We start from the raw sequence: 25,085 nt of genomic DNA, 5'->3' as shown, positions 1-25,085 counted from the left end.
GTCATACAGCTAATAAGTGATGAAGATGAATATTTCCGATTGTAAGCCTGGTATTCTATCTAGTGGGTGAAGCTGCTGAGCTGCATCTTGGGCTCCTGGCTTTATCAGGTCTATCAGGAGAGGGACCCAAGAAGGACCCAGTCTAGCATTCCTGGGACTCCAGCTGCCATCACCACCTCTCCAGCTGGCTTCTGGGAGTCCTATTTTCGGCTCCTGGCACTGGAGGAACAAGCTGACATCCTGACTTTGACTTGAGTCTTCTGGTCTATTTCTTAACCTTCCTCTCCCTTGGCTTTCTTCTACTTGTACAGGAAAGGTTACTTGTGTATGTCAAAGGTGGTGCCATTTTCTCACTATACAGGGACATTGTTACTGCTGCAAGTGTGTGTGGCCCGTCTTCGAGGCATTGGCCACCAAACCCCACTACTTCCAGTTCATCACCATAGGAATAACTCCTTAGAGAATAAGAAGCAACTGTCTGCTTACAATTCTGGCTTTAAGAGCTGGCCTGCTCACTTCCATTGAGAAGCCAGAAGGATTTCCAGCGTGTTCTCTCGCACAAAGGTGTATCTCTGCTTCAGACTGAACCACTACATTGGGGGACAGCTGATCATATCCTCAATCTGGTTAAGAAGTTTCCCTGTCAGAGTGCCAATATTTTTGGTTGCACATATTCCAGGGCACTGGATACTTGCTCCAGAAGACCCTCATGCCCATGTTGCTGCAGAGCCAGGCTTGGCTAGTAGAAGAGCTCCATTGGTCACTGAGCCAAAATGGTGGCCTGTGCTAGTAATGCGATTGATATCATGTTTATTCATGCATCAGAGGCACATCAGAACCTCAGGGACAGAATTGTTGGAAATCTGCCATGAGAAGAGTACTGGATTCTAGGAGGCTCCTCTGGAAGTGGGATATTTGGTCCTGGGTTGGAATCGTCCTGGCTTTTACTGGCAGCACAGGGGTTCCCTCAAAATGAAGCCAGTGTCATGGATATGGTAATCCAATTTGCTATCCACCACCTCAACTTGCAGCCACAGGACATCATTCTCTATGGGTTTTTTTTGGTCAACTGGGGTTTTACTGCCATGTGGGCTGCATTTTCCTACCCAGAGAACAGTGCCCTGATACAAGATGCCTCCTTTCATGACCTAGTACCTTTGGCCCTAAAGGTCATTCCTGACAGCCAGAGACTTGAACATCGAGATAGCACCTGAATCTGAATAAAGCTGAGCAGATATGCAGGTATTTGGACCAGTGCTACTGATCCAGCAAACCAAGGACAAGATCGTCACCACAATGGTCCTTGATGATATTATGTCCAACTTTGGCAATAACCTTCTGCTGAAATTTCTATAGCATACACCAAGATAATGGAGGAGGAGAGTCTTCAAGTGGTAAGGCAGTGGTTGGAAGCTTCCTCCCAGCTAAACCTCTGTATTTAGCCTCTGGGAAGAGGATGAGGATTGGTGTGTGTCTGTCTTCCAATTCTACTAGAAGAGGGTAACTTCCTCTGGAGTGTTGGTGATGACATTGGTACAGAAGGACAGTGGCAGCAGGCCTTATTTTTGGCTTAGAAACACACAACTTTGAGGCCACGCACTGTACCCTGCTTCCTCCCTATGAGTTCCAGATGTCTTAGAAGCTCTAGAAGAGAAGAGCCTAAAGTGGGTGGTGGGGGGTTGGGGAGGAGTATAGTGCATGGGGAATCCCTTTCTCTGTGATAATTCATGTTCACAATATTGTTTATTGTTTTGGGGGAATAAAGGGATTTTCTATCCTCTTTTTTCCACAGCACGACTCTTGCCTCCCCCATCTCTTTTCATTCTCCTTCCTACCCCATTAAACAATCACAGATTATTTGTAATAAGAAAATTTTTTTTCTATTGTAATAGTTACTAGATAAAGGTTTTTACTGAGAAAGTATAAGAATAGTACATAGCCAGTATTTCTCTCTGTAATAAGTCACAATATCTAAAGCTGCCACTGTCCTCAGAAGACTGACCTTCCACATCTCTCCATCTGTTGGAGCTTCCTCTGGGGTCACAGCCCTTGCTACCACCTCCAGTGGACTTTGCTTCATATTAGTTGCTGAGGGACGTGAAATGGTTTTTCCAACATTTTAAAGTTTGAAAGGTTGTAACCTGGTCAGTTCCATCTCTGAATACTTGTTTTCTTAAGATCAAGAACGAATACACACACTAAAAAAATCCAGATGTGTTCATGGACACATGGCAGCTGTGGCAGCTGGAGATAGTGAAGCAGCTTCTTCCTTTCCTTCCACCTTAATATCTCTACCCAACAGCTGTTATCAAATCTTGCTTCATTCACCATTAGGAAGGACAAATGCAAAAAGGACTGAAGGAAGGGTCTACTGGTCTCTTTTTACAGGAGCTCAGTTCCATGACTACTAAGTCATCAGAAATCTCTTTGTCATCACATAGCACTAACCCCATCCAGGCATTCATGATCTGAAGTAGGATCACTAAGCCTCTATATGTGGTTGAACAGGAAGCAATCTGGGAAATATATGCATATGATCTATATAAACCACCAGGAAGGGCTAATCTGAGCATGCTTTAAAGACTAGATCCTCGTCGCTCAGCCTCTCCATTATGTGGATTTAACTTTATTTTTGTAAAGAATTTTGTAGTTGTATTTATAGGTGAACTCCTAGTTATTTTTTATATTTTGTAGTTATTTTTAATGGAATTTTATCCCATTTCTGCTTGCTAGGTTTTGTTGTTAGTATATGGTACAAAAAGACTAATAATTTTGTGGAGTATTTTTATATCCCATTTAAATATTTTAAAGCTAAAGTTATAATTTGTTTCTATTAATGTTTTATTTGACTCTATTAAGGTTCTTGATATAAACCATCAGACCTGAAAAAAGCAATATTTTGGTTTCTTCTCTACTTATGCTTGTTCTTTCTATTTCAATTTAAAAATTTTACTACAATAGCTCTCAGTTCTAGAACTATATTAGATGTGCTAGTGACAATGGATATGATTGCTTTATCCTGGATCTCTTTGGAGAAGCCTCGGGTGTTTTTCCATTACAAATATGTTTATGGCTGGTTATGTTACTAAGAAAATGTTCATCTATATATGGGGCTTTAATAGAAATAGGTGTTATATTTCATCAAAAGTTTGTTCTTCATCTCTTGTGGCTTTTACTTTTTGTGATTAGTATGGTTGCCGTCTCGCCAAAATGTAAGAAGGAAATTTTTAGGTATTTATAAATATATATTAAAATATGTGGCCGGCAGGAATCAACAATTTAGGTTGATTCCGTAATTAAATCAGACCCAAGTCAGCATCGGGTTGAAGAGTTTATTTACAGTCTGGTAGGTAATAAGTAGGAATAAAGAGAAAAAGGAGAGAGAGGAAGGTTACAAAGCTTAATAAATGAAGCTGTAAGCCACAAGGCCCAACAGCCAGATAGGCAGAGTTTAGAATTGGCCCAGCAAGGCCAAGGAAGTCAGCCTAACTTACCCACGTGACAATATAGAGCGTAATCTGTCTGTGGTCTCAGGAGATGCTTCTTCTTCCAATTCGAGACGGCAGTTATTACTAATCACAAATATTCCTAATATTGCTCCAACTCTGAATTGCTGATATAAATCTATTAATAGTCATACTGTTTGGTCTTTTTAATTTGTTTTATCCTCAATGCTAATATTTTCCATACATATTTATTAGAGATAATGGTCTATCATTTTCTTTCTCTATTTTATCTCTTCATGTTTTTAGGTATCAAGGCCATATTTGTCCCAAGGAAGGAGTTTGGTAGGGTGCTTTCCTTCCTTATTTTTTTTAATTTTTTTTTTATTTTAAACCCTTAACTTCTGTGTATTGACTTATAGGTGGAAGAGTGGTAAGGGTAGGCAATGGGGGTCAAGTGACTTGCCCAGGGTCACACAACTGGGAAGTGTCTGACGCCAGATTTGAACCTAGGACCTCCTGTCTCTAGGCCTAGCTCTCAATCCACTGAGCTACCCAGCTGCCCCCCCCCTTCCTTATTTTTTGTAAACAATTTATATTAGGAGTTAATTGGTTTTTGAATATTTGTTAGAATATACTTGTTGTTTTTTTTTTTAAACCCTTATCTTCCGTCTTAGAATTAATACTGGTTATTGGTTCTAAGGCAGAAGTAAGGGCTAGGCAATGGGGATTAAGTGACTTGCCCAGGGTCACACAGCTAGGAAGTGTTTGAGGTCAGATTTGAACCCAGGACCTCCCATCTCTGGACCTGACTCTCAATCCTCTGAGCCCCCCCAGCTGCCCCCTAGAATATACTTGTAAATCATCTGGTCTTGGAATTATTTTCTTTGGGAATTTCTTTTTGCCTTGTTCAGTTTCTTTTTCTGAGACTGGATTTTTAAATATTTGATGTTTCTTGTTCTATTTATCTGGGTATTTTGCATTTTTAAAAATGTTCGTCTCTGTTATTTAATTGTCAATTTTTTGGCATATAATTGGGCAATATGGATTCTTGCAATTTCCTTTGTTTCCTCTTCATCTGTTGTGTATTCTCATTTTTTACTTTATTTGGTTTTCCTTTCTTTTAAAAAAATTTTTTTATTGATACCTTCTGTTTTTTACTTTACTTAGATTCCTCCATATCATTCTCCCTACCCCTTTTGTGTGTGTGAAGATGGGATTAATTGGACATTAATTTAACTCTTACATGAGAGCCTTCCCTTGTAACAAAGAATTTTTAAAAAGTGTGATAAGGGAAAAAATAATAAAAACTGATCAATATATAGAAAAATAGCTGATATTACAAGTAGTATTCTACATCTGCATAGGATGGGGGAGAATAAGAGGATCTTTTCTTATATCTCTTCTTTGGAGACAATCTTGTTCTTTATAATTTCTCAATATTCCATTTCATTGTGGTGTTCTTTCATTTACATTATTGTAGTCTTTGTGTATATTGTTTTGTTGGCTCTGGTGTGTTCACTTTGCATCTGTTCATGTAATGTCCTTCCATGAATCTCTGTGTTTTTATGCTTATTTTTGCTTACAACATAATATTCCATTACATTCATGTAGTCAATTATTTCATTAGTCAATAAACATTTATTAAGCACTTGGCACTGTGCTAAGTGTTGGAAAAAGAAGAAATGCAAAAGACAGTTCCTACTTTCAAGGAGTTCATAGTTTAATGAGGGAGACAACATGCAAACAACTTTGTGCAAACATTCTATGTACAAGATATATTGAAAATTATCAACAAAGAGAAGGCATTAGCATTAAATGACATCAAGGAAGGGCTTCCTGCAGAAGGTGGGCTTTTAACTAGGATTTGAAGTAAGTCAGGGAAGCCAAGTAGGTGAGATGAAGAAGGATAGCATTCCAAGCCTGGGATACATCCAGCGAAAATACAACAGCGATGGTGAACCTTTTAGAGGTGGAGTGCTGGGGCCTGCCCTTACCCCACCTCCCAACCCGAGTTCCATGCCCACCCATCCCCAGAACGTGTGCCATGCCCCTCCCTCACACAGAGTGCTGGGCATCCCACCCCCCATAGGGGAGGGAGAAAGTGCTCCCATTGGGCTGTTGGGGGGACATAAAAAAATGTCATCAGGCATGGTGAAGAGGGGGAGAGGAGCAGCCCTCTGCCTTTCTAGTAATCAACTCTGGTGGGGGAGGGGGTGGCCATGTGCCTACAAAGAGCTATCTGCATGCCCTCTTTGGCACCTGTGCCATAGGTTCACTATCACTGGCCTACAACCAAGGCAGCTAGAGCCTGACCTCAGATACTTTCTAGTTTTGTGTCCCTAGGCAAGTCATTTCCCCCCACTGCTTAGCCTTTACCACTCTTCTGCCTTGGAACTGATACCTAGAATCATTCTAAGATAAAAGGTAAGGGTTTGGGGGGGGGGGAGGTGCTTTAAAAAGATCACATCAATATGATGACTCAGTGGATTGAGAGCCAGGCCTAGAGACAAGAGGTCATGGGTTCAAATTTGGCCTCAGACACTTCTTAGCTGTGTGATTCTGATCAAGTCATTTAATTTCCATTGCCTAGCTTTACCTCTCTCCTGCCTTGGAACAGTCACACAGTATTGATCTTGAGACAGAAGGTAAGAGTTTAAGTTAACCAGTGGAATTGTGTGTTGGCTACAGGGAGAGGAGAGGGAAAGAACATGAATCTTGTAACCATGGAAAAATATTCTTAATTAAATAAAAATGTACAAATTTTTAAAAAAGAGTTTAAGTTAAAAAAAAAAGAAGAAAAGAAAATGTCTATAACCAAGAGATCAAGAAAGAGCAAGGAAGAATTATAACTGTGGGACATTTAAAATATAAGAAGATAGAAAGATGGGGAAAGGAGGAAAGCAAAAATTACTTTGACAAATGAGTACAGGGTGAACTGAAAAGGTATGAGGCTTGTGGCAGACAGACTAACAGGTTATTGTAATAGTCCAAGTGTGAGATAGTAGGGCATTTACCAGGGTGACGGCCATGTTAGAGGACAGGAGGACCTAAGTAAGGGATTTTACCAAGGTAAAACTGGCAGATTTTGGCAATGGGTAGAGATGAGGGATGAAAGAGAGTGAAGAGTCAAGGAGAACACTATGTTCTGAGCCTTAGGGATTGGGAAGATGGCGGTACCTTCAGCAGTAATAGAGAAGGAGGAAGGCGGAAAGATAATGATTTCAGTTTTGGACAGGTTGATGTCTACAGGACATCCATATCAAGGCATCCAGTTGGCAGTTGGTGATGAGACTAGATTTTGAGAACCTATATACATTTAGATGAGGAATGAGAGTTGATGAGATCACTGAACAAAACAGTAGCGAGAAAGAAGAGAAGGGCCAGGACAGAGGAAAGCCATGGTTAGAGAGTTTGACCAGGATCCAGCAAAGGAAACTGAGGAGTGATCAGATAAGGAGGAGGAGAACCAGGAGAGTGTAGTGGCCTGAAAACTTAGAGAAAAAAGAATATTAAGAAAAAGATGATCAGCACTGCCCAAAGTATCGGAAGGATGAGGATTGAGAAAAGATCATTAGATTTAAGAGATTGTTAGTCATTTTGGAGAGAACAATTCCAGTCGGATGATGAGTTAGGAAGAAAGGAAGTGGATACATCTATTAAAGATGGCCTTTTCAAAGATTTTAGGCACAAAAAGGAGAGATATGAGAATAATAGCTTGGAGAATGCGAAACATTAGACATGTTTGTACACAGTCAGGGAGAGATTAAAAAGAAAGTGAGAGTATGAATAGATAGGATGAAATGGGATTACTTGTGTAGGTAGATGGCAAGGAGAAGGGCCGTCTCTTCATATGAGAGAGGGGTAAAGGAAGAGAGAGTGGCAGAAGGCATCTGGGTGATATGAGATAAGGGTGGGAGAAGAGGCAAATGGCCACAATTTTTTCAGTAATATATAGAGCAGAGTTCTCAGCTGAGAGGGTGGAGGGGGAGAGGTGATGATAGGTTTGAGGAGCAAAGTTTGGAAGAGCCTCTGTGATGAGTGGGATTGTAAATTAATTATGGAGTTTTAGCCATTTCTCAATTTGATAGTCATCTACTTTGTTTCCAGGTCTTTGCTAACACAAAAATTGATACTATAAATATTTTGGTGTATATGGAACCTTTTTGCCAATGACCTTGAGTTGTATCCCTAGCAACAGAATCTCAGAATCAAAAAGGCTTTAGATCTTTTAGTTATTTTAATGGCATCATTCTAGATTACTTGCAGGAACCATTGCACTAATTTACAGCTCTACTAACAATGCATTAGTATACCTATTTCTCAATAACTTCTCCAAAACCGACTATTCCGCCCCCCCCCTTTTGTTAGCTTTGTCAATTTGCTGAGTGTGAGATGAAGTCTTGCAGTTATTCTGATTTGAATTTCTCTTGTTAGTGATTTGGAGCATTTTTTCATATAGTTGTTAATAGTTTGCAGTTCTTTTTTGGAAAACTGCTCATATGTTTTGATCATTTTGTTACTGAAATCTTATATTTTGGTCTTCTATAATTCTGTTAATTGTCCTTCTATCCTGGATATTGAGCCCTTATTAGATATATCTGATGCAAATAGTTTTTCGCCTGCTGATTTTTTATCCTTTTTTTTTTTTACCCTTTTTATCTTTATTTGGGCACAAACTTTTTAACTTCCTACAATCAAAATTATCTGTTCTATTTTTTGTAATTGCTTCTATCCCTTGTGATGAATAAGAATTTACCCACCCATAGCTGTGAAACATATATGTGATCTGGTAATTGTTTATTTTTTAATTGGAAATTTTGTAGCTACACTTGTGGCATGTTTCTGTGATTCTGTCCCATTTCTTTGTCACATATAACATTTGCTGTAACTTCAGAATTTCAGCTTTCTTGGTTGAGTTTTCAATAGGTTTTTTCATGTCTTTTCAAGCACATAAAACTGAGTCTCCTTCAATTTACATATGATTTCATTACATGAGTGATCAAAAATGTAATTCGTGGATTTATATGATGCTATAAAATCAAGCACCTTTCCCCAACACATTCCTTACATTTCTGTCTGTGAATTCTCTATGCTTTAATTATCTAACCTTGAGAAACTGTTCATATGCCCACAGAGGTTAGCATATTATACCTCTCCTCCCCATTAAAGGTTGAAATTGTCCTCATAGTGGGGTTGAGAAAGGTCAGTCCTTCCTGACCCTTCATTGGAAGTCTTGAAATTATTCATGATTGAGACAGCTAGGTAGTTCATGGGGTAGATAGGCAGGCTTGGATATGGGAGGTTGTGGGTTCAAATCAAGCCTCAAACCCTTCCTAACTCTGTGACTCTGGGCAAGTCACTTAATCTCAATTGCCTAGCATTACCACTTTTCTGCCTTGGAACCGACACTTAGAATCTATTTTAATACAGAAAAAATAAGAGTTTAAAAAAAGAAAAAAGAAACTATACATGATTCAACTGGAGAGTTGAAAAAAAAGCTCTCAGACCAAAACTTGTCTGTTCTTTTAACTTATAAAGCTCCCCATCCCTTTGTCACTATTACAAGGCGAAAGAGAAAACTTAACATTTTGTTTTATCATCCCAAAATATGGAGTTCTTTGTTTGGGTGCTTCTGCATGGCCAGAAGTGGGGCCCAAAGCTCTCACCTGGTATAGAAGAATTAGGACATCAGCGCTGAGGATGTTCAATGTGGATGAGCTCTACAGGCCAATTCAGCCTCCACTGCAATCATAATTACAATATTACTTTATTAAAGCAGAGAACTTAAACCACAATAACCAGCCACTAGCTGAAATATCAAAGATCAACTTTTAAAGAAGTAAATATGCAAGTTAGTAAATTTTCTACAAATCCTTGCCTTTATGCAATTTCATATTGTATTCTTAGTTTATTCAAAACCCATCATGGTGTATTGTCTTCATCTTGCTGTCAGAAAAACTTTTGAACTTCTCATTTATCAGTGACTCGTCATTTATACTCTGACCCAAAAAAATGTGTCATTTATTCCAAGTAGACTGGTTGCAGAAAAGCATTAATTTTTCTTCTTAACACTATTTCCCTTCTCCATATGGGGCTGAAGAAAAAAGAGAAAGAAAAAATTAGGTGGGATGTCACATCACAGAAAACCTAAACTACTTTGCATTCTTTTTCCTAGTTAGAAGATAGCTTTAAATTTTAGTTTTTCTTTCTTGATAGCAATTTTTGTCTCAGAAACAGTTTCTAGAACCGTTCTCTTAAAATACCTTTATAACAGAATGGAACATTTTATAAAACACTTTGTTTTTGAACATCAATGTAAATAGATTTCATAGATTTCATTAAACTGATCTTACCTCCTAATTTCTTCCCTTTCTTCAATTCTATACCTTTTTCTTGGTCCCAGCCTATCAGGGGAATCCCATGAATTCTTGATCTCATCACTCCCCATTCCTATCCCTCTTTCACTTTAGGACTCTGCTGATACTCTTCGTGGAGATTTTTTTTTGGGAACGACTGCTGTTTGAGACTCCGCATTATGTGGTAAATGTAGCTGAGCGGGCTGAGGACTTGCGAGTCCTGCGTGAAAACTTATTGCTTGTTGCCCGAGATTACAACAGGTTGGTCTCCAATCCTCACTTTGTCTCTTAGATTCTTTATCCTGCCCTGGATTCTGTTCATCCCTGGTATTTGGTTCCTCAAAACCCTTAGCTCTTCCCTATGGTCCAAAACTCTAAAATCCTGTCCTTGATATTTGGTCCCATAAGCTTTTGTTTGAAAGACAATATCAAACTGACCCTTTGAATGCCACGGGGCTATTGTTTTTTTTTAAACTCTTAACTTCTGTTTTAGAATTAATACTAAATATCAATTCCAAAACAAAAAAATCAGTAAGAGCTAGGCAAAGAGGCTATGTGACTTGTTTAGGGTCACACGGCTAGGAATTATCTGAGGCCAGATTTGAATTCAAGACATCCCTTCTCCAGGCCTGGCCTTCTATCCACTGAACCACCTAGCTATCCTTCACAAACACTCTAAATTCTTATCTTGAAGTAGCCTGAAGCCCTTCGACTGAATTAAACCTATCCTACTGATTTTGGGGGAAATTTCCAGAACTCTGTTCCTCCTGATTAATTTTCTCCATTTCTCTCCTGGCCCTTCTTTTCATACATAGGATTATTGCAATGCTGTCCCCAGATGAGAAGGCCCTATTCAAAGAGCGGATCCGTTTCTTGGACAAGAAGATCCATCCTGGGCTCAAGAAGCTGCACTGGATCCTGAAGGGAGCAAGCACTTTTTTCATTAATGAGTGTCGTATACATGCCAGCAAGGTGGGTCTTGGTCCCAGAGCAGGGAGAGAATCCAGGTAGGATATTGAGATTGGATCCTAGCAGAACTATTAGTTGAGATGGGAAACCAAGCCCTGGGTACTAAGACACCTGAATCCTAGAGAAATCTTAAGTCCTTGGAGTAGAATTTTCTTCCTGTAGAGTTGTGCCACAAAATTCAGCTTAAGGTTATGGGTAGAGTAAGGAACAGAGGGCCTTCAACTAGAACTCAAACCCCCATGGTTGTGGCCTTGATGTATCCAACCAGGTACAGACGATTGTGAATGATTTTAAGGGAGCCACAGTGACAATTGGCTGGCGGGCACAAGAAATATCTGAGACCCTATTGGTTCGAATTACTGGCAAGAGAGTTTACCAGGATTTAGAATTTGAGGAGGACCAAAAGGAACATCGAAAAGCAGTCCAGCAAAAACTGATTTCTCTACATGAGGAGGTGGTGAATATCATGAGTGAATCCTTTGAGGTCTTCAGGAATGATGGCGCTGAGGTAGGATATCTAAGGTAAACCCCAGCCCCCTTTAAGCTACATACATCCAGCTCTGACCTATAATTCCAATATCCTTTTAAGAACATTTTAAATTAATTAATTAATTTTTCTGTTGCATGTAGAAACAATTCTTGACAATTGTTTTCTGACATTTTAGGATTTAGATTTTCTCCCTTCTTCTTTGTCCCCCCCCATCCCCACCCCACAGTAAATAAATAATCTTATATAAGATATACCATTGCTTTCATGTAAAACACTTTTAGTCCCATCACTCTCAGCATCTCCATAGTCTCTTCCCCAATTCCAGCCATTGTTCACCTCTGGGACTGAGGTATCCAGCTCTCTCCCTCTGGCTACATCCTCTCCCTTTACCCAACTTTTTTTCCACCAGATTCAACAGCAGTGGTTGTACTACACCATGCGGTTAGATCACATGATGGAAGAAGCTCTGCGTCTCAATGTCAAATGGTCACTGCTGGAATTGTCCAAAGCTATCAATGGAGATGGCAAGACCACTCCCAATCCACTTTTCCGAGTCCTTGTCATTTTGCAGAATGATGGGCCTGGAGGTGGGGCTCAGGTATGGCTTCCATAAAGATGGGAGATATTCCTTCTCCCATTTCCGCCCCCCCCCCCCATCTCCTACACTTTATTCTCAATCCCTGACACTGCAACTGCCCTCTAGCCCTAGCCTCCCTCTAAGGTTTATGGGCCTCCCCTTCTGTCTCATTTCTCTCCTTCCCTAATGCTTTCCTCCTACCACATCCAGATGCTAAATGCCTTCTGCTCTCTGCCCTTACAGGTGGAATTCTCACCCTCTCTGCAAACGCTTGCCAATGTGGTCAACAGTATTGCTAGCCACCTCATCAACACGATCTCGGTCTTCCAACACCTCCCTGAAATTCTTTTCAATCGAAAGTGCGGTCGTGAACCCATCTACATAACAGTGGGTGAGACAGGGATACCAAGAATGCATTGGGGTGGGGGTGGGGGGGGGGAAGGTGGCTTATAAAAGAAGAGAGAAGTGTATAAAGATAGGATTACAGGTGGGAAAGAGACCAACTCTTGAAACAATAGGAAATACATTGCTGATTTAAAAGATAGTGCTTTTATGTGGCTCAGTAGATTCAGAGCCAGGCCTAGCAGTTGGAGGTCCAAGGTTCAAATCTAGCCTCAGATGCTTCCTAGGCCTGTGATCCTGGGCAAGTGACTTAATCCCCATTGCTTAGCCCTTACCACTCTTATGCCTTGGGACCAATTAAAAAAAAAAAAGATAGTATTTAAGAATGGGATTTGGATTTTTTGACCACTACTTTAAACAGAGGAAAGATTAGCTCCTGTCCAGGACTAGAATATATTTTAAAAAGGATTGATAAAAATTCATTTTCTTGGAGTCTGAAAGGGAAGGAAGAGAGAGAAAACAGACTACATACCAAGTTGCATACCATAGAAAGTAGCTATAATATAGGAGGAACAGAAGTAGATCTACTCCAGAATTAATAGGAGACCGCATTCAAGAAAGAAATCAACAGCAAAATCCTTATAAGCCTATTTACAAATGCACAAAGTATAAATAATAAATAAGATGATATAAAGACCTTAACAAAAAGTCAAGTCAATAAGCATTTTTTTAGCACAGTGCCAGACACTGAGCTAAAGTTCTGAAGGACCCAGAGAAAGGTAAAAATAGTTTCTCCTCTCCAAGAGGATTACAATCTAATGGGGAGACATTGTAAACAACTGTACAAACAGTTATATACCGAATTATCTCAGGGGCAAGATGCCAAGATTAAAGAAGATTTTTTTGTAAAAGGTAAGATTTTACCTGGGACTTGAAGGAAGCCAGGGGGCAGACATGATGAAGGAGGAAATTCCAGGAATAGGAGACATCCAAGGAAAATTCACAGAATGAAGAGAGGGAGTGATTAGATCATACTGGAGTGGAGTAAGATATATGGAGACTGGAAAGGTGTAGAAAGGACTTTAAAATCTATAGAGGAGAAGGCATTCAATGCCAGAAATAATAGCAAATCAACATAGTTTATTCCAACATTTAGGAAGATCACTGATTGGCAGTTGAGTAGAGGATGGACTGGAGTGGGGTGAGACTTGAGGCAGGGAGACCAACCAGAGGGCTATTGTAATAGTCTAGGTATGAGGACCTCTACTAGGTTGGCAGTGCCAGGAGAAAAGGGGACATATTTGAGAAATGTTTTTAAAGGCAGAATTGACAAGACTTGATAATAGATTGGATATAGGGTTGGGAGAGGGCAGTGAGAGAATGTGAAAAGTATGAAACCGTAAGCCTGGATTGGGAGATGGTGTCCTTGTCAGTATCAGGGAAATTAGGAAGAAAGAAGGGTTTGAAGGGAAAGATAATAAATTCAATTTTGGACATGTTTATTTAAAGATAAAACCAAATGTAACCTCATAGTTACATAGTAGTATATGGAAGAAAGAATAGATATCCCTTCTACATTGTGACTTTCCCCATAGTATTTTTAATATATCATGGGTTAACATAAGAAATTAAATGAGAATTTTTGGGGAGTTTTGCAGATAACACATGAAGGCCAGCAGATGACACAGAAGAAGTTTAGAAACTCAGAAATATATATATATATATCTATATATATATATATAGTAGTAAATGCCATTAATATGTTTTATCTTTTAATATCCTAAATATATATAATTTCTTTTTGAAAGTTAAAATAATTAATAACTTGAAAGTTAATAATAAAAATTTTAAATTTAATCTAATTAATTCAATTTAATTAAAAAATTCAAAAAAATTGAAATTAAAATAATTTCAAAAAAAATTTTGAAATTCAGCAGATAACTCAAAAAGGCTAAAAATGTATAGGTACCTTAACATTGACTTACATATAGCTAATGACCTTTGAACCTAAAATTTACAAGATATTGTAAACTCCCCATAAAAGAAAAAGAAAAAATTCAGACTTCTTCTCTTGTATAAAGAGAGGGCCAAAAAATTTCACATGTTTTTTCCAGGTCATGGGGGCTCCATAACCCTAACCCCTCTGCTCACTTTAAAGAAGCAAGATTGGTAAAAGGAAGGGGTCAAGAGAGGGATATAGCATATCATCATATCTGATGTGGAATCTATTATAAACCACTTGAACACAGAGGAAATAGATGAGTTTAGGAAGCAGACCACAAGCATAGCATGATTGTGTGTTTATATCTAGACACCTTCCATAAGCAGTGGCTAGTAACTTCTTGGCTTGCCTTTATGATGTTAAGGTAATTGCTCTTTTGGTCCTGATTTTCACAAATCAGGAAAAACTCATTGCTAGAATGGAAATGATGGAAACCTTGAAGGAGAAATTATCACACTCTATATTAGAACATGTGAGAAGGGAGAGAAAAGCTTCATAATCTGGTCCCTTCCTACCTTTCCAGGATTCTTATGCCTCACCCTCTTCCAGTATGACCCAATGACAATTTCCTCCTTGCTGTAACACAAACAGATCATGCCATCTCCCTATTCCAGGCATTTTCCTTGACTGGAATGCTCTCCCTCATTTCTCCTCCTAAGTTCCTTTTTTTTTTTAATTTTTTTTTATTTTTTTATTTTTTATTTTAAACCCTTAACTTCTGTGTATTGACTTATAGGTGGAAGGGTAGGCAATGGGGGTCAAGTGACTTGCCCAGGGTCACACAGCTGGGAAGTGTCTGAGGCCGTATTTGAACCTAGGACCTCCCGTCTCTAGGCCTGGCTCTCAATCCACTGAGCTACCCAGTTGCTCCCCTAAGTTCCTTTTAAGTCTCAACTAAAATTCCACCTTCTACAAGAAGTCTTTCTCCATCTTCTTTAAATACTAATACCTTAAGGGGAAACCTAAGTGGCACAGTGAATAAGAGTACTAGGCCTAGAATCAGGAAGACCTGAGTTCAAATATGGCCTTAGAACCTTACTAGCTGTGTGGCTCTGTTTGCTTCAGTTTTCTCATCTGTAAAATGAGCTGGGGAAGGAAATGGCAAACTACTCCAGTATCTTTGCCAAAAAAAAAAAAAAATCCAGGGGACAACTGGGTCACTCAGTGGATAGATTTCCAGGTCTGAAGTGGGAAGGCCCTGGGTTCAAATTTGATTTTAGACACTTTCTAACTGTGGGGCCCTGGGCAAATCACTTAATCCTTATTGCCTAGCCCTTGCTGCTTTTTTGCCTTGGAATCAATACACAGTATTGAGTCTTAGGCATAAGCCAATGGTTTAAAAAAAGAAAAAAAGAAAACTCCAAACAAGGTAATAAGAGTTGGACATAACTGAAAAATGACTGAACAACAACAAAAACAGATCTATCTATGTAGGTATGTAAGGAAACCTTCCTAACAATTATATATTATATATAATTATATAACTTAGAATATAAACTATACAAAAATAGAATGGGAGCCAGTTCCCCCTCCCTGGNGCATACCATAGAAAGTAGCTATAATATAGGAGGAACAGAAGTAGATCTACTCCAGAATTAATAGGAGACCGCATTCAAGAAAGAAATCAACAGCAAAATCCTTATAAGCCTATTTACAAATGCACAAAGTATAAATAATAAATAAGATGATATAAAGACCTTAACAAAAAGTCAAGTCAATAAGCATTTTTTTAGCACAGTGCCAGACACTGAGCTAAAGTTCTGAAGGACCCAGAGAAAGGTAAAAATAGTTTCTCCTCTCCAAGAGGATTACAATCTAATGGGGAGACATTGTAAACAACTGTACAAACAGTTATATACCGAATTATCTCAGGGGCAAGATGCCAAGATTAAAGAAGATTTTTTTGTAAAAGGTAAGATTTTACCTGGGACTTGAAGGAAGCCAGGGGGCAGACATGATGAAGGAGGAAATTCCAGGAATAGGAGACATCCAAGGAAAATTCACAGAATGAAGAGAGGGAGTGATTAGATCATACTGGAGTGGAGTAAGATATATGGAGACTGGAAAGGTGTAGAAAGGACTTTAAAATCTATAGAGGAGAAGGCATTCAATGCCAGAAATAATAGCAAATCAACATAGTTTATTCCAACATTTAGGAAGATCACTGATTGGCAGTTGAGTAGAGGATGGACTGGAGTGGGGTGAGACTTGAGGCAGGGAGACCAACCAGAGGGCTATTGTAATAGTCTAGGTATGAGGACCTCTACTAGGTTGGCAGTGCCAGGAGAAAAGGGGACATATTTGAGAAATGTTTTTAAAGGCAGAATTGACAAGACTTGATAATAGATTGGATATAGGGTTGGGAGAGGGCAGTGAGAGAATGTGAAAAGTATGAAACCGTAAGCCTGGATTGGGAGATGGTGTCCTTGTCAGTATCAGGGAAATTAGGAAGAAAGAAGGGTTTGAAGGGAAAGATAATAAATTCAATTTTGGACATGTTTATTTAAAGATAAAACCAAATGTAACCTCATAGTTACATAGTAGTATATGGAAGAAAGAATAGATATCCCTTCTACATTGTGACTTTCCCCATAGTATTTTTAATATATCATGGGTTAACATAAGAAATTAAATGAGAATTTTTGGGGAGTTTTGCAGATAACACATGAAGGCCAGCAGATGACACAGAAGAAGTTTAGAAACTCAGAAATATATATATATATATCTATATATATATATATAGTAGTAAATGCCATTAATATGTTTTATCTTTTAATATCCTAAATATATATAATTTCTTTTTGAAAGTTAAAATAATTAATAACTTGAAAGTTAATAATAAAAATTTTAAATTTAATCTAATTAATTCAATTTAATTAAAAAATTCAAAAAAATTGAAATTAAAATAATTTCAAAAAAAATTTTGAAATTCAGCAGATAACTCAAAAAGGCTAAAAATGTATAGGTACCTTAACATTGACTTACATATAGCTAATGACCTTTGAACCTAAAATTTACAAGATATTGTAAACTCCCCATAAAAGAAAAAGAAAAAATTCAGACTTCTTCTCTTGTATAAAGAGAGGGCCAAAAAATTTCACATGTTTTTTCCAGGTCATGGGGGCTCCATAACCCTAACCCCTCTGCTCACTTTAAAGAAGCAAGATTGGTAAAAGGAAGGGGTCAAGAGAGGGATATAGCATATCATCATATCTGATGTGGAATCTATTATAAACCACTTGAACACAGAGGAAATAGATGAGTTTAGGAAGCAGACCACAAGCATAGCATGATTGTGTGTTTATATCTAGACACCTTCCATAAGCAGTGGCTAGTAACTTCTTGGCTTGCCTTTATGATGTTAAGGTAATTGCTCTTTTGGTCCTGATTTTCACAAATCAGGAAAAACTCATTGCTAGAATGGAAATGATGGAAACCTTGAAGGAGAAATTATCACACTCTATATTAGAACATGTGAGAAGGGAGAGAAAAGCTTCATAATCTGGTCCCTTCCTACCTTTCCAGGATTCTTATGCCTCACCCTCTTCCAGTATGACCCAATGACAATTTCCTCCTTGCTGTAACACAAACAGATCATGCCATCTCCCTATTCCAGGCATTTTCCTTGACTGGAATGCTCTCCCTCATTTCTCCTCCTAAGTTCCTTTTTTTTTTTTATTTTTTTTTATTTTTTTATTTTTTATTTTAAACCCTTAACTTCTGTGTATTGACTTATAGGTGGAAGGGTAGGCAATGGGGGTCAAGTGACTTGCCCAGGGTCACACAGCTGGGAAGTGTCTGAGGCCGTATTTGAACCTAGGACCTCCCGTCTCTAGGCCTGGCTCTCAATCCACTGAGCTACCCAGTTGCTCCCCTAAGTTCCTTTTAAGTCTCAACTAAAATTCCACCTTCTACAAGAAGTCTTTCTCCATCTTCTTTAAATACTAATACCTTAAGGGGAAACCTAAGTGGCACAGTGAATAAGAGTACTAGGCCTAGAATCAGGAAGACCTGAGTTCAAATATGGCCTTAGAACCTTACTAGCTGTGTGGCTCTGTTTGCTTCAGTTTTCTCATCTGTAAAATGAGCTGGGGAAGGAAATGGCAAACTACTCCAGTATCTTTGCCAAAAAAAAAAAAAAATCCAGGGGACAACTGGGTCACTCAGTGGATAGATTTCCAGGTCTGAAGTGGGAAGGCCCTGGGTTCAAATTTGATTTTAGACACTTTCTAACTGTGGGGCCCTGGGCAAATCACTTAATCCTTATTGCCTAGCCCTTGCTGCTTTTTTGCCTTGGAATCAATACACAGTATTGAGTCTTAGGCATAAGCCAATGGTTTAAAAAAAGAAAAAAAGAAAACTCCAAACAAGGTAATAAGAGTTGGACATAACTGAAAAATGACTGAACAACAACAAAAACAGATCTATCTATGTAGGTATGTAAGGAAACCTTCCTAACAATTATATATTATATATAATTATATAACTTAGAATATAAACTATACAAAAATAGAATGGGAGCCAGTTCCCCCTCCCTGGAAATCTTCAAGCAAAAGTTGGGGAAATATCTATCAATCTGTATATTTTTACATATGTATGTATAGAATAAAATGGTAAAATCAAAAGAAGGAAGGTATTAGCATTTTTTAAAAATTTTACCTTATATCTTAGAATCAATACTTTGTATTGGTTCTAAGGCAGAAGAGCAATAAGGGCTAGGTAATGGGAGTTAAGTGACTAGATAGGATGGTTTGGAGTAAGGAGAGACTTGAGGCAGGCAGACTTAGCAGCAAGCTATTGTAGTAATCAAGGCTTGAGGTGTTGAGGTGGTGACAGTATCAGAGGAGAAGTAGAGGGAATATTTGAGAAATGTTGCAAAGGTGAAATAAGTAATAAGTGAAGCAGGAGCAGGGAAAGGGTTAGGAGGAAAGATAATAGATTCAGGTTGGGGCATATTGGGTTTAAGATGTCTACTAGATATCCAATTTGAGATATGTGAAAAGCAGTTGAAGATGTGAGATTGGAGCTGAACAGAGAAATGTGTAGGATAGATAGATTTGAGAATCTACATAGACAGAGTAATTAAATCCATGAGAATCACCAAGTGAAATCATATAGAGGGAGAAGAGAAGGAGGTCCAGAACAAAACTCTAGGGTACTTCTACAGGTTTGAATGAGGCTATAACAAAGGAAACTGAGAAAGAATAGGTAGGAAGAGAACCAAGAGAAAGTAGAGACCTGAACACCTAGGGAGAAAAGAGTATCAAGGTGATATTCCTGCAGCAATGTATAACTGTGAGTGTTGAACCAAAAGGAAAGCTGAACACTGCAGAAACAATGTCTTCAAATTTTGGTGCTGGAAAAGGCTTTTGAGAGTTCCTTGGGCAACAAGGAGATCAAATCGGTCAATACTTAAGGAAATTGATTTGGATTATTCACCTATCAAAGCTGATGTTTAAGTACTTTGACCCTATAATAATAGCTCATTGGAAAAGACCCTGATGTCAGGAAAGATTGAAGGCAAAGGGATAAGGGAACAGCAGAGGATGAGATGGAGAGATAGTGATGAACATGACTAAGAAACAGAAAAGTAGATTAGTGGAAAAGAACAGACATACAACAAAGAACAGTAAAAGATTAGAGTATTTGTCAGAAGTATAGATCCAGGATATTTGGATAAGAACTCACTATTTGGTTAAAATTGCTGGGACAATTGGAAAATAGTTTGGCAGAAACTTGGCATAGACCATTATCTTACAGTATTCACCAAGATAAGATCAAAATAGATATATTATCTAGACATAAAAGGAAATATCATAAGCATATTAGAACAGGGAACATATTACTTATCAGATTTATAGATAAGGAGGGCTTTATGAGTAAACAAGAGATAGAGGGCATTGTGAGATATAAAATGGATAATTTTAGTACATTAAATGGAAAAGTTTTTGTTGCCAAGTGCAGGGGCCATCAAACCCCTCCTGAATAACGAAGTCGCAGGGGAGATTCTGGAACTGCACAGCAGATTCCAGGGAAGATGGAAATCCCTCACTCAGATACCCCTATGTGACTCTTCTCTTACTAACACTCCTTATTATTGAAATTATTGTGATCAATTCCCCACTCAGCCCCAAGGAAATACAGAAGAACATTATAGGCTATTAGAGTCCTTGCAGGCTCCCTACAAACTCCTAGGAAATTCCCACCTTTACATGTATTAATACAGAAATTCCCCTAAAAGTCACTTCATAACAAATCAGCATATAGTGAGTTAATGTTTAAGATTTTAAACTCCAACAAACTGCACCTGAATTTTCCATTCCCATACATAGAAGTTTACGTAATGAGAAACCAGAAACAATAAACCTCCCCTGCCCCATCCTTGATTTGGAACATTACAATGGATGAAAAATGGAGAAGTATCCTTCTGGGGAAAGGCCAGTACATCCCTGAACTGTTCTCTCCACCCCATAGCCTGGGAAACACCTCAAAACATACCTTTGAAAAATATCGAAAGTTACTGGAGAATGAAGAGTTGTTATTAACAAAGTTAATGTATGACTTAATCCATTATCTCCAAGAAAAGATGTATGTTGAAAATGAATTTCCATGCCAACCTTATGTGTGATCTCCTGGACCTGTGGGAGTTTGACTCCCGCAGCCAAGCTTAAAAGGAAAGAAAAAAATGGGGGGAAAATGTTCACAGACAGTCTCTCAGAGGTCCTATATCTAAAGTATAGGGGGGAGAACACTGTCAAATGTCTGAGAATAAGAGCCATTCTCCAATTGATAAGTGGATAAAGATATAAACAGACAATTTTCAGATGAAGAAATCAAAGACTACAAAGGTGCATGAAAAAATGCTCTAAGTCACTACTCATTAGGGAAATGCAAACCAAAACAATTCTGAGGAATCATCTCACAGCCATCAGATTGGCTAAAATGAACAAAAGTTGGTTGGGGATGCAGATGTTGGAGGGGATACAGAAAAGTGGGGACATGAATACACTGTTGGTGGAACTGTGAACTGATCCAACCATTTTGGAAAAACAGTTTGAAGTTATATCTAGACAGCTATAAAACTCTGTATATCCTTAGACCCATTTTTCCATATTTCTTAAGGAGATCAGTGAAAACAAAAAAGAACCTCTATGTTTCAAAATATTTATAGCAGTTCCCTTTGTAGTGGCAAAGAACTAGAAATTGAGGGGATGTCCATCAATTGGTGTATGCCTAAACAAATTGTGGTATATAATTGTGATGGAATACTACTGCACCATAAGAAATGAGCATATTAATTTTTTTAAAACCTGGAAAGAACTATATGAGATAATGAAGAGCGAAATGAGTAGAATCAAGAGAACATTACATTTCACTACAGATTTAGTGTTTGGAAAGAACGGCTGAATTAAAGAAAAAAAAATTTTTTTAAAGGATCCTAGCATGCTATGGTTCCTGGGGCCTTGAAGAGTAGGATGTGACTGGATGACTGAATAACAATAAATCAAGGAGAAGAGGGTATTAATTGTGTCAAAGGCTTCAAAGAGGTCAAGAAGAATGAGAATGTAGGGAGCAACTGGATGTCTCAGTGGATTGAGAGCCAGGCCTACAGATGGGAGGTCCTAGGTTCAAATCTGACCTCAGAAACTTCCTGGCTGTGTGACCCTGGGCAGGTCACTTAACCCTTAATTCCTAGCACTTATACTTCTCTGCCTTGGAACCAGTACACAGTATTGATTCTAAGAAAAAGGTAAGAGTTTTGTTGTTGTTGTTTTTTTAAAACCCTTAACTTCTGTGTATTGGCTTATAGGTGGAAGAGTGATAAGGGTGGGCAATGGGGGTCAAGTGACTTGCCCAGGGTCACACAGCTGGGAAGTGTCTGAGGCCAGATTTGAACCTAGGACCTCCCGTCTCTAGGCCTGGCTGTTGTTTTTTTAAAGTGAGTAAGAGAAGAGAAGTTGAAGATACCTAATCTCTAGGTGACCCTTTTAAAGGAATTTGGCCATAAAGGGAAGAAGAGATATAGTATGATAGTTATCAGGGATAGAAGGATCATCCCCTTACTTCATCAAGTAGACAGAGGTTGATTATTGAAATGATTTCAATAGTAATGAAGAGAAAGAAGGTAATAGAAGACCAATTTACATGACACAGAACTGACTATTCCAGAGGGTGGACATAAGCTATCCCCAAACTAACCACATGTACCTAATAGAGTTTTCTGGTCCAGTTTGCTCAGTTTCTATCTAAGTAGCCTCTAGATCAGTGGTTCCCAAACTTTTTTGGCCTACTGCCTCCTTTCCAGAAAAAATATTACTTAGTGCCCCCTGGAAATTAATTTTTAAAAAATTTTAATAGCAATTAACAGGAAAGATAAATGCACCTGTGGCCATCACTACCCTCCTGGATCGCTACAGCACCCACTAGGGGGCGATAGCACCCACTTTGGGAATTACTACTCTAGAGGTTGTTGTCAACCCTCAGAGCTCCTCTTTTTCTTCTGTAGAGCGAGATGAGGAGGTCAAGAAGATCCAAGCACAGATCAATGCGGGTATGACCACCAATGCGAGCTTGCTCCAGAACTACCTTAAGACATGGGACACATACAGGGAAATTTGGGAAATCAACAAGGATTCCTTCATCCGACGTTACCAGCGCCTCAACCCACCTGTCTCCTCCTTCGATGCTGACATTGCCCGGTGAGTGTTGTGTAGATCCAGGGCTTGGAAGAGAACTCAGGGCCAAGAAATGAGTTCCTGAAGGAGGGGAGGAGCTTCTGAAGAAAACAAAGAGCCTGAGGATTGGATCCCTGAATTATCAGAAAGGAGTAGGACAAAGATTTGGGGTTGGGGAGATAGTCCTATAGGATTCTGCATTGTAACATCAAGGAATTGGGAGTCTGGACAGAAGAGAATCCATTGTGTAGGAGAAGAGGGAAGGGGTCAAAGGCTTGTAAGCTTAGGAGCAGAATGACTGAGGACTGATGGGTGAAACTCTGAAAGGCAGGACTATAATTGAAGATAGAAAGTCTCCATTCCCATCTCACTGTATGTCTCTGGGACACATGTGCCCCTGCCTGACATCTCTCTGTTGCAGCTCTGATGCCCCCCCCCCCCACTCTACAGTCTCAACAGAGAAACACCTCATTTGAAATCTGTTACTCTTATTTCCTTGGCAGAGGTCTGTGGTTGCCTGGAGACAGCAACTGTTCTTTAGCCCTAGTCTAAACCCTAGGAGGGCCATTGTCATTGTAGTGATTGTGGCAGTGAGGCCTGAGAGATACATTTTGAATTTCACACAGGAGGGGAAGGGATAAGGGAGGCAGTGCTTGATCTAGGCGATAAGAAGGAGGTGAGCACATGGCCCCATAGCCTATATAAATGATCATGATATCTTCTCATCCACTTTGTCTCCACTTTCCTCCCATTACTTTTTGCTCTAGGCTTTAAAGAGAGAAGACAAGGGGAGGGGGAGCCAGAGAGACAGACAGAAATAGAGAGACAGGACAGTAGGGAGGGAGGACAGAGGAGGGAAAATTAAGGAAATGGGGAGTTGGAGGAAGAAAAGTACTTGGATGGGACATGTTAAAAAGAGAAGATGAGATTCAGAGAGAACAGAAGAATGAAGGTAAGAAAAAAAGAAGGAAAGCAAGAAGAAATGAAAGACAGAAAATATAGAAAAGGTATAAATGAAAAAAAAGAAAAGGTATAAATGAGAGTGATTGGAAAAGTAACACAGTGGGGAAGAGAAACATGGCAGAGATAAAAATGAATAGAGGGAGGAAGGGTCTGTAGAAGGGCACTGAAAGAAGTAAAGACCAATGAAAGAGAAGCAAAGAAAGGAGGAGGGAAAGAGGAATGGGATGAGCATTGGGAGGCACTAATCGTGACTTGGGGCCCTCACAGATATACAGAGGTTGCCAATAATGTGCAAAAGGAAGAGACGGTCCTCAACATCCAGTTTGTGCTTCTGGACTGTGCCCATCTCAAATTCTCATTGGTGCAACATTGTAATGAATGGCAGAACAAATTCACAACACTGCTTAAAGAGATGGCTGCTGGGCGACTTTTGGAACTGCATACTTATCTGACTGAAAATTCTACAAAGTAAGAGTTGAATCTATTGGGACAGACAGGAAGCCTCCCATGGAAGAGGCTTGGGGGGGTGTGGGGGGCAGTATGGTCCCTCTCCTTCCCACTTACTCATCCTCTCCTCTCCACTTTCCTCAGAATTAGCCACCCACCCCAGACCCTGGAGGAACTTGGGTTCAGCCTTAATCTCATGGAGACCTTGCAGCATGATGTGACCACTCTGGAAACCCAGATTCCTCCCATTCATGAGCAGTTTGCCATCTTGGAAAAGTATGAGGTTCAAGTACCAGAGAACGTAAGTTTCCAACAGTGATATTCCCTCAAGGTTTTTGAAGAAATATCTCTGAGTCTCAGGCCCAGATCACTTAATGATCTCTCTCTGTCTCTGTCTCTCTCTTTCTGTCTCTCTATCTCCTCTCTCTGTCTCTCTCTCCCTCTCTTTCCCCCTCTCTTCCTCTCTTTCCCCCTCTCCCTTTCTTTTTCTTTCTTTCTTTCTTTCTTTCTTTCTTTCTTTCTTTCTTTCTTTCTTTCTTTCTTTCTTTCTTTCTTTCTTTCTTTCTTTCTTTCTTTCTTTCTTTCTTTCTTTCTTTCTTTCTTTCTTTCTTTCTTTCTTTCTTTCTTTCTTTCTTTCTTTCTTTCTTTCTTTCTTTCTTTCTTTCTTTCTTTCTTTCTTTCTTTCTTTCTTTCTTTCTTTCTTTCTTTCTTTCTTTCTTTCTTTCTTTCTTTCTTTCTTTCTTTCTTTCTTTCTTTCTTTCTTTCTTTCTTTCTTTCTTTCTTTCTTTCTTTCTTTCTTTCTTTCTTTCTTTCTTTCT

The 25,085-nt window shown here is 39.0% G+C and overlaps 1 protein-coding gene across 1 annotated transcript in view; it reads left to right on the top strand.

Moving 5' to 3' along the window:
- The window catches only part of DNAH2 (dynein axonemal heavy chain 2), a 152,805-nt gene that overhangs the window by 50,736 nt on the left and 76,984 nt on the right, over positions 1-25,085 (top strand). The window contains exons 13-20 of the mRNA XM_044672676.1: positions 9,917-10,063; positions 10,618-10,774; positions 11,040-11,279; positions 11,671-11,859; positions 12,082-12,229; positions 22,689-22,881; positions 24,088-24,288; positions 24,412-24,568. Coding sequence (XP_044528611.1) covers positions 9,917-10,063; positions 10,618-10,774; positions 11,040-11,279; positions 11,671-11,859; positions 12,082-12,229; positions 22,689-22,881; positions 24,088-24,288; positions 24,412-24,568 — 1,432 coding nt within the window. The remainder of the gene's footprint in view (positions 1-9,916; positions 10,064-10,617; positions 10,775-11,039; positions 11,280-11,670; positions 11,860-12,081; positions 12,230-22,688; positions 22,882-24,087; positions 24,289-24,411; positions 24,569-25,085) is intronic.

This window comes from Gracilinanus agilis, chromosome 4 (assembly GCF_016433145.1).
Source record: "Gracilinanus agilis isolate LMUSP501 chromosome 4, AgileGrace, whole genome shotgun sequence".
Classification (NCBI taxonomy): Eukaryota; Metazoa; Chordata; class Mammalia; order Didelphimorphia; family Didelphidae; genus Gracilinanus; species Gracilinanus agilis.
Note: the sequence above shows the minus strand (reverse complement) of the source record. Positions and strands in the feature narration are given on the sequence as shown.